The sequence below is a fragment of the Cyphomyrmex costatus genome, unplaced genomic scaffold (assembly GCF_001594065.2).
Source record: "Cyphomyrmex costatus isolate MS0001 unplaced genomic scaffold, Ccosl1.0 scaffold133, whole genome shotgun sequence".
Taxonomy (NCBI): domain Eukaryota; kingdom Metazoa; phylum Arthropoda; class Insecta; order Hymenoptera; family Formicidae; genus Cyphomyrmex; species Cyphomyrmex costatus.
Window position 1 is genome coordinate 373528 of NW_017275315.1, and position 13985 is coordinate 387512.

General features: G+C 35.5%; 2 protein-coding genes across 3 annotated transcripts; one reads left to right on the forward strand and one right to left on the reverse strand.

The window, feature by feature from the left end:
• Positions 1-289: 289 nt before the first annotated feature.
• On the forward strand, positions 290-7311 carry Gdi (GDP dissociation inhibitor). The gene is made up of 5 exons (XM_018551033.1): positions 290-772; positions 5075-5488; positions 5671-5884; positions 5960-6142; positions 6381-7311. Exons 1-5 carry the CDS (start codon positions 612-614, stop codon positions 6735-6737), a joined length of 1329 nt encoding a protein of 442 aa, XP_018406535.1. The 5' UTR covers positions 290-611; the 3' UTR covers positions 6738-7311.
• A 321-nt stretch (positions 7312-7632) lies between these two features.
• Positions 7633-12981, reverse strand: Aasdh (Aminoadipate-semialdehyde dehydrogenase). 2 transcript variants are annotated; one of them, XM_018551027.1, is made up of 9 exons: positions 12682-12981; positions 12143-12595; positions 11675-12048; positions 11476-11561; positions 10453-11357; positions 10241-10386; positions 10008-10171; positions 9652-9915; positions 7633-8911 (listed from the first exon to the last, which is right to left on the reverse strand). In XM_018551027.1, the coding sequence occupies exons 1-9, from the start codon at positions 12966-12968 to the stop codon at positions 8522-8524; spliced, it is 3069 nt and encodes a 1022-aa protein (XP_018406529.1). In that variant the 5' UTR covers positions 12969-12981; the 3' UTR covers positions 7633-8521. The 2 variants fall into 2 exon arrangements, with proteins under 2 accessions (XP_018406529.1, XP_018406530.1); XM_018551028.1 differs by lacking the exon at positions 7633-8911 and having other exon boundaries at positions 9808-9931.
• Positions 12982-13985: the final 1004 nt, after the last annotated feature.

Below are 13985 nucleotides of genomic sequence, written 5' to 3' on the forward strand. Positions count from 1 at the left end.
TAAAAAAATCATAAAATTCTTCACATGTTAAAAATTATATTTTATAGTTATTTCACATTTGAAAGAGGGAAAATTCACGATCATGTCATCAATTTGGGATAAAATTTGCGATTTTTGCTCTTAAATTTGGAACGGATTGTGGTGACTGCACCTTACTTTAAAGCCGCTTCGCAACGCGTCGACGTGACACGCAAGCCTAGGGAAAAGTGGACATTACCCACCAGCTCACCACTGCCGCTACTGGCTGTTACCACCATCGTCATCACCGCCATCGTCGTCGTCGACGGAGCAAAGCGAGCTGGTCTTCCTTCCGTTCCACGCCACGCCGTGTCGTGTCGTGAGTCGTGACGTGCCGTGTTGTGCTGTGCCGTTCTGCCGTGCAGTACAGTGTCGTGCTGCGACAGGTAGCGTTTTCTCGATCGCGCGACGTCGTGGGACACGCGGCAGACGAGAGGGGGAGAGAGAAAGAAGATTCCGTGCCGTGAGGGAGAGAAACGCGAGAGAGTTCGCGAGCAGTACACTCGGCGTTCAAGTAGCGCGATAATTCGCAAGTCTCGGATCACCGCTTTCCTCTTTCGCCTCCCACGGTCAGTTTCTCGCCTGGCGCGAACATGAATGAAGAGTACGACGCGATTGTCCTCGGCACCGGCTTGAAGGAGTGCATCCTCTCGGGTATGCTCTCCGTCAGCGGCAAACGGGTGCTCCACATCGACCGCAACAAGTACTACGGCGGCGAATCGGCCTCCATCACGCCCCTCGATGAACTGTTCTAGTGAGTACCTCGCGCCTTTTCCTGTCGCACTTCGGCCCGACCCCTTCTTTCTCCGTCGTCGGTTCTTCGGAAGGACGAAAATTCAGAAAAACGCCCATAACGGAGACTCCGGACATCGGGATCGAGCGTGATTTTTCGAAGCGTTCGACTAATGTCTGATGAGGACGTTTACGTTATATGAACCCGCCCCTCGTTCCCTCTCCCTCCCTCCCTCCCTCCTTCCTTCTTCCGCCTCCTCTCGACGAGTACTGTCGTCGTCGACAGCTGGTGCGACGTGACACGATACGATTGCGGATATCGATCTCCTTTCCCTTCGTGATCGAAACCTTGTTTAATGGATACGCAGGAAGCGAAAAACGAGAGGAGGTGGAGAAGCGCAAGGAGCGCGGACGAAAGAAGGAAGAGATACATTGCTCGCTGGGGAACGTACCGTATCGTCGGAACTGCGCCGCATACGGGCGAGAGGGAAGCGTATCGATTCTCGAGCCCGCATTCCCGCTGCGCGCGCGAATCGTCCTAACATGGTCGCGCTTTTCATTCTTGTCCTGGCTTTTTACGATTATAGGTAATCCCATTCGGCATCGGGAAGATGCGCGAGCCCTCGCGTCGTCACCTTCATGGTTTGATTCCTGCGCGAAAATCTACTACGCGATAAGAGAGATTACGACGCAATTGTTTACGAACGCGCGACTCACACATTCTAGATTATCCGCGAAATAAATTCGTATTCTGACGTCGGCGTGATCTCTCTGTTTTCGATCGAGCTCTCTGTTTTCTGCACATTACACTTTCTGAAAACTTTCTCGAAACAGCTGTGATGTACAGAAACAAAATTTGAGCAATGTTTTCTCTTAAAATTAAAAATGCAACAATTAGACTCGCAAATTTTAACTTTTTCTTTAAAATTCAAAATAATTTAGATCTACGAGTCAAGACAAAGTCATTTCATTACAAGTAAAATAAAAATATAAATTAAAATTTAAATATTGTAAACATACGTTTCGACACCGATCGGGTTATTATCAACGCAAAATATAGAACGAATCGGTGTCGAAATGTCTGTTTACGATATTTAAATTTTAATTTTACTTGTAATTAAATGACTTTGTTTTGGCTCGTAGCCCTTCTAAATTATTTTGAATTTTATTCTTATTGAGTCACATCACTTTATATTATTTGTTTCTTTACTTGTTGTGTTAAACATATGTATAATTAATATTTTGAATTTGCTGTCGCCTAATGCTTTCTACTGTGTTGATCAATTCACTTAGGTGTTGCTTCCATCGTACTCTTGTGTCTTTTGTACGCCACAATCTTAATTGGACGTTAGAAGAGAAGGGAAAGAATACAAAAGTTTCAGCTGTGAAGGACAAGACTAAGGGGGGACTTTATTTTCGTTTCTTCTCTATTTGAAATAAAACAAAATGTACGAAAATACAGAGTGGGCTCAATCCACATAGAATACATTATCCGAAAGATGTTCTGGAGACATTTTTAAGACGCTTCCAAGATATTCTCTGCACGTCCTTAGAATATGCCGCCTTAGAGATTTGTTCTGTAGAGCAGACTACACGAGATCTGGCGTGGAAACTAAACGGATTTATTTATACAGTATCGGAATTTTGGAGTGGAAACGAAACTAACGCCACGTTTAGCTTCGAAGACGTTGAACGCTAATTATGAATTCCGGTCATTACTACTGACCATTCCATTCGTATGAAGAGCGGAAAGTTCGGTACTATCGGCCTTCGCAATGGTTATACTCGAGTGCAGACAGGAGGGGAGAAAAAAAAAAAGAGTACCGCCCTCTCCCCGAAAGAACCGCTCGATCGAACGTTGCGAAATCGTTTGCGAAGCTGCCGTTTAATAATTTTACCCCACGTTAAATTCTACATTCTCCTCAGCAATTTTCTTTGTCGCAATTTCGCTTACGGTTCTATGACATCAATCTCTACTCCTATAATTCGATTCACAGCGATATTCCGCAGTGGCACTTCTTAGATATACTCAGTACACCTCTTAGTCGTTCCCTCCTTTTCGACCATATACATTACATATGAAGGAAATTTGATTAATTAAATCGATTTTATACATCTATTTTTTCGAGCAGTTAATTTTTTATTTAACATACTTTGTGGTGATTTTTATCTTCGTTTTTTTTTCTAATTTCTATTTTCTCTTGCTTTTTTCATCTTTCCTTCAAACTTTTTGTTTATCCTTGTTGCTTGTTTTCTTTCACAATTTCTGTTTGTTTCTATTATACTTCTTATTTTGCACATTAAATTATTTGCATTTTTCCACGATGCGTGTAACGCGAATGTACTGATTTCGCTGTTGGCAATTGTCAATATTCATGATTATTAAAAATTTGAGATAAGCGACAATGTGTGTATTGTACAAAAACTAACATGATATTCGGTACATTTCAACTCACATGTACAAAGATATGAGATATCCATTGCACACGTGTCACGTGTACGAGTCAATTTATGCGCGTGTCAATTTACTGCTTATCGTACGAGAGAGACGATTTTTCCATAATTTTCAACGACTCTACAGAAATACTGTTCTCGCATTTATCGCGTTACTGTAATAATTACGCAGGAAATACGATCGAACTTGAAATCACCACCGCAATTACCTTCTCTTTCCTCCTCCGATGACACACAATTTCCTCCGTGAGATTTCCGCATTAGGCTGAATATCCAGCTTCTATTGCATTGATCTTTCAAACCTAAATTTCATAGTAATAAAAACTATTATTTATTATCGCTTTTTAAATGTGCTTTAAGTTAAATATTTCTCTCTACGTAAAAAAAATATTTTTATTTTAATTATTCATTTTGATAATCAGCAGTTTTACTGAATATTCCCTAATTCTAATTTTTATTTATTTATTTATAGAATTTTCCATAAACTGTTGTTACAGTGGAAGCTGGGCATTCTGAACTAAACAAAAATGCGATTGGGCGCGATGGATAAGAGAGGAAGGAGATATAATGTTTGAGATAACGTTGTTTAACGTTGTTTTTCTCATTCCTCTTACTGTGACTTCGTCGCAGCACTCTCTTGACTGCATGATAATCGCATTAAAAAAAAGCGCGATGAAATGTCAAAAGTTCGCGATTAGGATCTTCTACCTCTCGACTTTCCTCTACCTTCCGTTCTTTCGTTACTGTCTAAGGTTTGCATTCTGTTGAGAGATGCGACATCACCTGAAAAGCACGGATATCCTGTTGCCGACACTTGATACCGTCCGTTATGTTCCCTCGTACAGCATCGCGCGAACATGAAAGTCTGTCGAGGAAAAGAAGGACTTTACTCCGAATGTAGATGGAAAGCGGAACGACGGCCGTTCCGAAGATTGCACGTAATTACGTGCCTTGTGTAAAAACGCGAGAAATGCACGTTGAGTGCCGCGACACGCTAGTCCTCTGGTGGACCTTTCGTCTATCTGCGGTCGTCTCACAATTGCGAATGCGAATCCAAGTGAATCCGTACAGAAATAGAAGAAGTAATTAAGATGCTGGTAAACCGCTGTTGCTGCACGACACGCAATCATTCTGCTAAGAACGACGAATTTTAAATGAGATTCAAAATGAATCTGGACAAAAATAAAATTAATAGTTGGATGAACTATAAAAACGCTTCTACGGTGTCGCACTTTGTGTCATTACGACAAAAAATTAATAACGAAAAGTGACTAACACGATCTTTTAATAAATTATATATGTCGCATGTGGTAATTTGTCTATCACTGTCAATAAATGATTGTCCTTGGATTTGCATCGCGTTCGCAATATCGCTCAATTATTATTTACGAACGAATTGTCAACGTGCGCGACGATTGCAGGTCCGTAAACAATATTAACACCTCGTCCACGCAGCAACCTCGTACAAAAATAATTTTCTCTGATAATTCTCAGTCGCGATTTCTGATCGTAGATAAAAAAAACCGCACGGAAGCGGAAGTCCGACTCAAATCTTTTAATTACGAGTGATGGAAATCATCGACTACATAACTGTTCTCTACGTAGTTTTATCTTTCTACATATGTATATATATTTTCGTAACTCTCATTCAAAATTTCTTAATGATAAATTTCATTAAAAAATTAAAAAATAAAGAGTGACACATTTAACATTCCTAATTATTTTAAAAAGCAACTTTTTCAATTAAGTATAATTATACTTAATTTTACATTATCTTTGTTGCCAATACTTTTAAAAGCATGTACATACATTTAGATAGATTAATTATCATTGATATCCGTTTTTAATTATCTTGTGTTATGTCGTTTAGTAAGTTCAAGACTCAATTTCCGGAGAAAGGCTATGGCCGTGATCGGGAATGGAACGTTGACTTGATACCCAAATTCTTAATGGCAAACGGTCTCCTCGTCAAGTTACTCATTCACACTGGTGTGACGCGTTATTTGGAGTTCAAGTCAGTGGAGGGATCGTATGTATACAAGGCGGGCAAGATCTCAAAGGTACCAATCGACCAGCAGGAGGCCCTATCCAGCGATCTGATGGGCCTGTTTGAGAAACGACGGTTCCGCAGCTTCCTCATGTGGGTGCAGAACATGCAAGAGGACGATCCTAAGACGTGGGATGGCTTTGACCCCTTCAACAACAGTATGAGCGCACTGTATAGCAAGTTTAATCTAGATAAGAGTACGTGGGACTTTACTGGACACGCGTTAGCGTTATACAGGTAATAATTGTGACGAAGGCTGATTTCGTAAAGTGAATAATTTGTAAAAATGATAAAAAGAATTCATGAAACAAATGACATTCTTTTTTCATTATTTAAACTTTTAAAGTGTGCTTTATATATTTGTCAAATATTTATACATCCATGTTTAAAGAATAATAATATCTGTGTTTTATAATCAGGGATGACGACTATATAGGTCAAACTGCGATAACCACTATCAGAAGGATCAAACTATACAGTGACAGTTTAGCGCGGTACGGAAAATCACCGTATCTCTATCCGATGTATGGTCTGGGTGAACTACCTCAGGGATTCGCTCGTCTTAGCGCTATTTATGGTGGCACATACATGCTGGACAAGCGGATTGATGAAATCATAATAAAAAACCGCAAGGTAACTTTTGCGTTTATCATGTCTTTGCAACTAAACTTACACTTAGTCATTGAAATTAATTGTTGTTTCACGCAGGTGGTCGGCGTTCGGTCCGGCGATGAAATAGCTGAATGCAAACAACTTTTTTGTGATCCTACATACGTATCTGATCGCGTAGAGAAGGTCGGTCAAGTGATAAGATGCATATGCCTAATGGATCATCCTATACCTAACACAGCTGACGCATTATCTACTCAAATTATCATTCCTCAGAAACAGGTAATTGATAAACGATAAATTTTATTTCACGTATATAAAAAAATTATAAGATTCTCATAAAAGATTTTCAATAATACGAATGAACTCTTCTATAGTTTCTTCTTTAACTTCACAATATTCTAAAAATCTTTCTCGGCTAAACTTTAACTCATTTATTCACATATATAGATATAAATTTGTTAATATATAATACACTTTATTCTACATATATTTTTAATCAAATACTTTTTTTTCTCAGGTCGGTCGTAATTCCGATATATATGTATCTCTCGTGTCATACACGCATCAAGTTGCAGCAAAGGGTTGGTTTATTGCCATGGTCTCGACCACGGTAGAGACGAAGAATCCAGAGGCTGAGATTAAGGCTGGTTTGGACTTACTTGGTCCAATCAAGCAGAAATTTATTAGCATCTCCGACTATATGGTACCGGTGGACGATGGTCTGAACAGCCAAATATTTATATCCACCAGCTATGACGCTACCACGCACTTTGAGACTACCTGTTTAGACGTGCTCGATATTTTTAAGCGCGCCACCGGTGAGGAATTTGACTTTAACAAAGTCAAGCACGAACTCGGTGATGAGGATCAGTAACCGTAATCACGGAATGTATACACGACATGGGGAAATCAAAGCGCCCAGTGTATTTGCGTATTCAAGTAAAAAGGAAACATCGCTCAGCGATTGCCGATTGCGTCGGCATGCGACAGTGTCTCAAGGCAGATACCATGGAACAAGTCACGCTGCGAGCAGACCTGTGCCTAATTATGTAGATTCTTTTTGATAGAGGATGAAAAACGGAAGCAAAAGAATTGACTAAATTCTCTCTATCAAATTTCTCTCTCCGTTTCACTACCTTCCTGATCTTGTTCTGCTGTTCCTGCGACACAGTTCTATCTAAAGCGCATGGATTTTCCACTCACACGGAAAAGAATGGACTCTATTTCTACGATTTCGAACACCGAATTATATAAGGTTAGATTCACTTATAAATTTATATTTTACACGAAACATGAATCCAATCTGCCAATATATATTCGAAAGGAGAATAATAAAAAAGGAAAAAATAAAGATATTGAGACGTCCATCACAAGGTGTATACAATACCTATGTACCATATTTTAATATATTGAAATAAGTGAAACGTTTATCGGCAGATTAAATTGTACAAAACAGTCTACAGATATTGTAGCAACATGATAATGTTGCTACAAAGACTACAATATATTGTTAAACTAATAATTGAATACAATGTAAGTCTCATATCTCTCTGTTTAGATTAGCATCGATAACTTCTATAGATATAGAAATATTTCTGAAAAATCTCGATTGTTGTGAATTTGGAAAAGGCTACCTATTATTTCGATGTTAATTTTAGGTTGTCTCTAAGTTACATTTATTATTTCGAACAAAATAATCGAACAATGATATAATTTTATACGAATTGTCAAAGATATTCGTTGATAATTTTCCCTTGCTTATTAACCGTGTAGCAAAATTCTAGGAGTAGCAATATGTAATGCATTATTCGATGTATATTCGCGTATATGATTGTAACTATGTTTCATCTTCCATATCTGTTTTTCCCATTAAAGAAATGCTCGTTTAGGAAACAAATCGTTACTATCGATAGCACGATTAGATATTTTCAATTTCAACATACGTTCAAAAATTAGGAATAGGGAAGTCGCATGCTCATATACGCTTGAGACAAAATCGATGGTAAAAATGAAGAGAAAAAAGAAAAAGAACAAACGAAGGTCGATACCGAAATTTCTGTGTTGAAATGAAGAATGAAGAATCCGGAGCGGCCAAGCATTTCATTATAGATATATTATAGATCTATATAGTATATATATTATATATTACAAAAAGATATGTATACATATATATATATATATAAATATGAGAAAATGGAGTCGTTGAAATATTGTTGTTTCGTGTGAGCTTCAAATTCGGACTATTTCATTTGCATAATATTGTATTGTTACCTGATAAGGAAAGGACAAGTGAGCGTGAACATGTACTTCGATCAATTCATTAACGATATTGCGTCAGAGAAGAAATGAATCAACCGTTTTTCAAGATTCACGTTTTGCTTGCACTCTCGCATGGGTTACGATGGGCACACGCAATTTCACATTACATACGAAAATCTTGGGGGAAACTGGTATACTCAGATAATGGACACTTGTCTCCACTGCAACAGATACGTCATTATCCATCAACTTGTAACACGAGAGCTGAATGGAATAAACGATATTGTATTAACCGTGTACTTTTGCAATTCCGACTAATTTATTTTAAACATTGAAGAATGTGAGGAATCTAATATGAATAGCCACATTTAATGTAAATTTTCATATATTATATCACATTTAACTAAGTTTCAAAACATATAAATTATTATCTCTACATCCCAAGACTGCAAGATCGTTATAAACAACCGGCGAAGAAAATGTTTCGCTAGGAAGTTGCTTGGTCGCTAACAATTTGCCTTCTAGAAGATGAAATACTTTAAAGTTGCCGTCTGTACATGCCACAAATATATATCCATTTTCACACCAAGAAGTTGCGAAAATCGGCGATTGCAGTTGTAATGTGTATCTTAATTTTGGCTTATTTTCTTCAATTATTCTTCGTGGCATTTCTAGACAATATAAATTTTTATTATGACTAGTTAATATGATATACTCGTCACTCGTAGAGTTGGGAGTCCATACAACGGGGTATGAAAATATATTGCCATATATCGTATACCGCCATATCTGTAATAATAAAAATCGATAGATTACCACTAGCACCAAAAGAAAGATCAGGAGATGCGGTAGTGTCTCCGGCCATGTTCAAAAAACTACTAGTTAATTTAAAAGTTAGTTTAAAAGAGATTAATAATAGACACTACAAGTCTCTTATCCCCAGCCATCAAAGTCCATTTTTAGGGGGTGCATAACTACTGAAATATAAAAAATTTTGAATAGTACGTAATATGTCCTAAAAGGCGGTATCGCCACGAGTAATTTGAGCTAAAAAAATGTTTAATCGATCAAGCCGTTCTAGACATACAAACGGTCGAAAATTGATGATTTTCATGAAAAATGAAGTAACATCTCCGTCCGTATTATAACTTTGTAATGTCCTCTCTCACCTTTTACTCGTTCCTCCACCAACTTCGACCCACGCACCCCCTTCACCCACCCCCACCACCCTCTCTTTCACCGTATTTCACTCTCTTTCGTTATATAATATTTTTAAATAATTTTTTATATATTTATGATATATCTGTACTCTAAAAGGTAAGTGATATCTTAAAAAAATTATATCATAAAAATGAAAAGGTCAAGCCATGTTCAAAAAAAGATCCTCAAGAATTTAGACCTTTTTATCTAATAATAATATATTACTATGAAAAGTAACTGATATATTATTAATTAAAGGTGCTAGTTTAAAGTGAACATACATAAAGTGTATACAACTTTCGGCCGATTTTCGAATCGTATACATTTACCTGACAATCGGTTTCAATATCGAAACAACACAGAGTTCCAGCTACAGAACAAAATAAAGCATATCCAGTCCGAAGAACAATGGGTGCAACAAATATCGGATTCTGCAATTTACGTTTCCATATAATATGTCCCGAAGATTGATGTAAAGCCAGGCACGAGCCATCTAATGTTCCGAATAGAACCGAAGTAGATTGTTGATGCAAGCAACCGGTAGCACAAATTCCACCTTGACTCGCTTTAGTTTTCCAAATTTGAATACCATCCTGTGAATGACTTATACTTTATATTTTACTTAGTAAAGCACACAATTTATCATTAATGACGTAGATAATAATGATTTAAAAATGTTACCTACCTCCGTCGAGAGGCAATATACATGAAAGTCGTAAGATCCCACAAATATTTTGCGCCTTTGCATACACATTATCGCCGTACACTTAACCATATCCTGTGTTTGGAATTTCCAAATTATATCACCAGTTTTTAAATGGATACAATAAATATATCCATCGTAACAGCCTGCGATTAAAAACATACATAATTTGTTAAATATTAATTATTAACTTGCAATGTCAATACAGAGCTTACCTACAATTCCAAGAAAATCAGCTAAAACTAAAACAGAAGCTTCTATTCTGTTTGGTAGTTTTATTTCGTACGACACATCGGTTTTTAATAAATTAGCAGTACATATAATACCGGAATGTGAAGCGACTGTTGCGTACAGTTCTGTTCTAAAAATTAATGTTTGTTATTTTAGTATTTTATTAAAAATTAATTTTCTTTACAATCATTCTTACAAGGAATAACGGTATATAGTTGGTGAGGCATCGACGCACTTCTGCAAATTATAAGTTTTTAATATCTCAACGTTTGATATATTTTCTAAAAGTAATTTGATATTTTCTTCTTTTTCTAATGTGCCGTTATAAGTTTTCCCTTTGCATTTGTACCAATAAGAATGTTTCTCTTTTAATACTAGTGGAGAATTCTTGTGCGATGATTGTTTTATCACATACTCTTCTGTATTAAGTATCTTCGTGGTATCTTTACTAGGTACCTTATCACTAAGAGACATATCAATAGAACCAGCGACAGCTTTGTCGCAATCTTGGCTAATTAAAATACTCCTGATATAATTGATGCACTTGTCAAATGTAAAATCTTTCAACAACATGCCAATCAATTCAGGAAATTCTGTATTAAAAGCTTGAGTGATAGCGCTTGAGATCTGAAGCGCTTCTATTGATGTACCCCCAGACATTAAAAAACCAGCGTCTCTATATTTTAAGTGATCATTCCACAAGTTCTCAAATATTTCATTAATGTGTAAGTTATTTATACTAACGATTTCTGTTTCGGAATTCCGACATACTTCTCTCAGTGATGTCTGGCAAATCTTTCCACTAGTAGTAAAATTAAAGCGTTCTATTATAATTATCTTGTCAGGCTTATAGATCGTAGGTAATATCTTTAAATGCGACATTATATTATCTCTCAATTTAGAAAGTTCTTCTTTTGCGTCTGTAATAGATAAGCATAAATATAATTTGTAGCGTTCTGTGTCCCAGTATGTAGCACAATTTCGTACAAAACTCAATTCCGTCGCAACTCTCTCAAGTTCTCGCAAGTTCACCTTGTTTCCAAATCTTTTTACAATATTATTTCGCCTTCCTCTATAAAATATTTTACGTTGATTATCTACCTAAAAAATCAAAAATAACAAATTTGAATAGACTCACCTTTATTATTAAAAACAATCTTGGACAAATTAAATTAATGAAACATAGTCTTTAAATAATTAATTTATAAATAGGACTTACGGAAACAATGTCACCAGTATCACGAAAAACTGGTTTAGTCAGATCTTCAGATTCATTTCCAACAATACAAATTCTAGTGGTACTTCCTATATATTTTTTTGAGAAGACAAATATATGAAATAATAGTTTATATAAAAATAAGTTACCTTACATATATAATATATATTTTTTACATATATTTATAACATTCAGAACTAACCGATATAAAGAGTGCCGTCACCTTTAATTACTATTTCATTATCTTCATTTCTGATTTGAAATATAGTTTCTGATAAAGGTTCACCTAAGCAAGACTCATCTACATTATTTTTGACGATTTCATTAATACTAGACCAACACGATATTTCGGTTAGACCATAAATGTTAAACAATCGTGTTGTATTTTGTGGATGACTAGCTTCTGAAAGCAATTTTATGCTAGGGAATGATTCTCCACCCAAAAGAAGAATTCTTAGCTTTGAATCTTTATTAAAGATTGTTGTTTTCAAGCGTTCAGTAGACCATTGATGAAAGAGAAGTGATGGAGTGATTTGAAGAACTGTTACATGAGCATGGAATATTTTTTCTAAGAGCCTAAAACATGTTTATATATTTTTGTACTGTTAATTTTATTATTTTTTGGCATTTGTTTATTAACATAGATTGATTAATATTTAAAGATATTTACCTGATAGTTTCATTCTTTAATGCTTTCGAAACCATAAATAAAGTTGCAGCACAACAAAAGTTTAAGAAAATTTCAATGATACTAGGATCGAAAGTAAAATTTGTTAGTTGTGCAATTTTATCAGAGCTCGTTATATCCAGGATTTTCTTCAAATCCATAATATTAGGTAATATACATGGATGGAGTACTTTGACAACTTTTGGTGTTCCAGTTGATCCCGAAGTAGCAATTGCATATGCAAAATGATGCCATCTTCTATTATAATTCTCTTGGACATCTACTAATTTTGTCAAATATACCGACTGTCCATGAATTTTAAAGTGATGTATGATGTTTCTGTTGGATGTTATGGATGATGTAAAAATATATTTTACATTTAGAGAAGTAAATATCTCTGTATGTATCAGTGGATTTGTAGGTACATTGAAAAAAGCATGTCCACCATTAAGGATTCTGTCAAAATATAAATTTGACATAAATATCCATAAAACAATAAATTATTCAATTAAATATATCTAATAAAAATAATGGTATTTTACCCAAGCATTAAAGAAGGCACACAGTACTCCAAAATATCAAAGTCAATACCAATAAATTCAGAACATTCTATATAATTTAAATGATTAGAAATTACTTCTTTTGCTGCTTTTAGTTCTTTGTAACTTATAATTTTAACGTTATCCAAATCATGATATTCTATAGCTGCTTTGTCAAGATAAAGCCAATTGCATTCATTGTGTAAAGCTTGTGGACTACTTCTATCATTTTGCATCTTTAATCCTTCAATACAATTAGCTAAAACACGTGATAAACTCGATGAATACATTGTTTAAACACAATACTCATATATATTTGGTAATAAATGTTACTTTATATTACAAATAAAAATCTATGATTATTACATATTAGTTGTTTGTATTAATACGCACTTGTTTGGCTCATAGTATAAATTTAATGTTTCTATTACCATTACATTTAAAAAATATAATTCTTTAACGATTAACTTTAGTAAGATGTTTTTTTAGTAATTATACAGAATAGCTACAGCTCAAAAATCGATGAAATTAGGCTTAATCGACGCGTTTTTGCATCAAACGAAAGAATCTGGCAGAAAAAAGTGTTGCTCTTCCCTACGAATCGAGATATTTAGTGTTAAAGTTGACGATTATGGAGGTTAGAAAATATGTCACAGCCACACACACACACACACACACGGGGGGTGCAACCGAAGCCCCTTATGCTTATCCGAAGCCATTTTTCGTTTATTTTCCTAATATTTATTGCAATAAATAATATTTTCATAATGAAACGACGGACATATTGTACGCTTTCTCGATTTTGCCGCTTGCTGCTTGCTGTTCGTTCGGTTTAGAGTTCCTCTAGTAAGAGTTAAGCCATCAGCGGCGTCGCTCGCGATTGGTCAGAAGTTTCGACGCCATGTTTTGGGACCCTACGATTATTTAGTGAGTTAACCTGTACGTGCACAACCAACACATACATAAAATTGTGTACTTCTTTCAAACGCTTCAGCAGATTGAGCAGATTCCAAACGTTAAAGTAAATTGAAATTCTTACTCAAGTAAGTTTAACATAATTTAAACGTTATTGACAATCATTTCCCATGCGATAATTATGTAATTAAGTTACGAAAAAGAATTTCACGTTTAAATTACATTAAAATGAATTTTTCGTAACTCGAATGAAAAAGATAAAAATTGCAATTTATCAAAAAATAAGGTTTTGAATTTTTATAAATTTGACACGTATTTAAAAACTTTCTATTTTTCACTTGAGTCACGAAAAAATTATTTTAATAAACTGACTCGTTTACTTGGTAAGATCT

Bases quoted from the DNA above. Each gene is read 5' to 3' on its own strand.
- Gdi (XM_018551033.1), top strand. From the start codon at position 612: ATGAATGAAGAGTACGACGCGATTGTCCTCGGCACCGGCTTGAAGGAG. The intron at 773-5,074 runs GTGAGTACCTCG...TATGTCGTTTAG, and splicing joins CCCCTCGATGAACTGTTCTA to TAAGTTCAAGACTCAATTTC. The intron at 5,885-5,959 runs GTAACTTTTGCG...TGTTTCACGCAG, and splicing joins TCATAATAAAAAACCGCAAG to GTGGTCGGCGTTCGGTCCGG.
- Aasdh (XM_018551027.1), bottom strand. From the start codon at position 12,968: ATGTATTCATCGAGTTTATCACGTGTTTTAGCTAATTGTATTGAAGGA. The intron at 11,358-11,475 runs GTAAGTCCTATT...TTGATTTTTTAG, and splicing joins ATACTGGTGACATTGTTTCC to GTAGATAATCAACGTAAAAT. The intron at 9,916-10,007 runs GTAGGTAACATT...AGTCATTCACAG, and splicing joins TATATTGCCTCTCGACGGAG to GATGGTATTCAAATTTGGAA.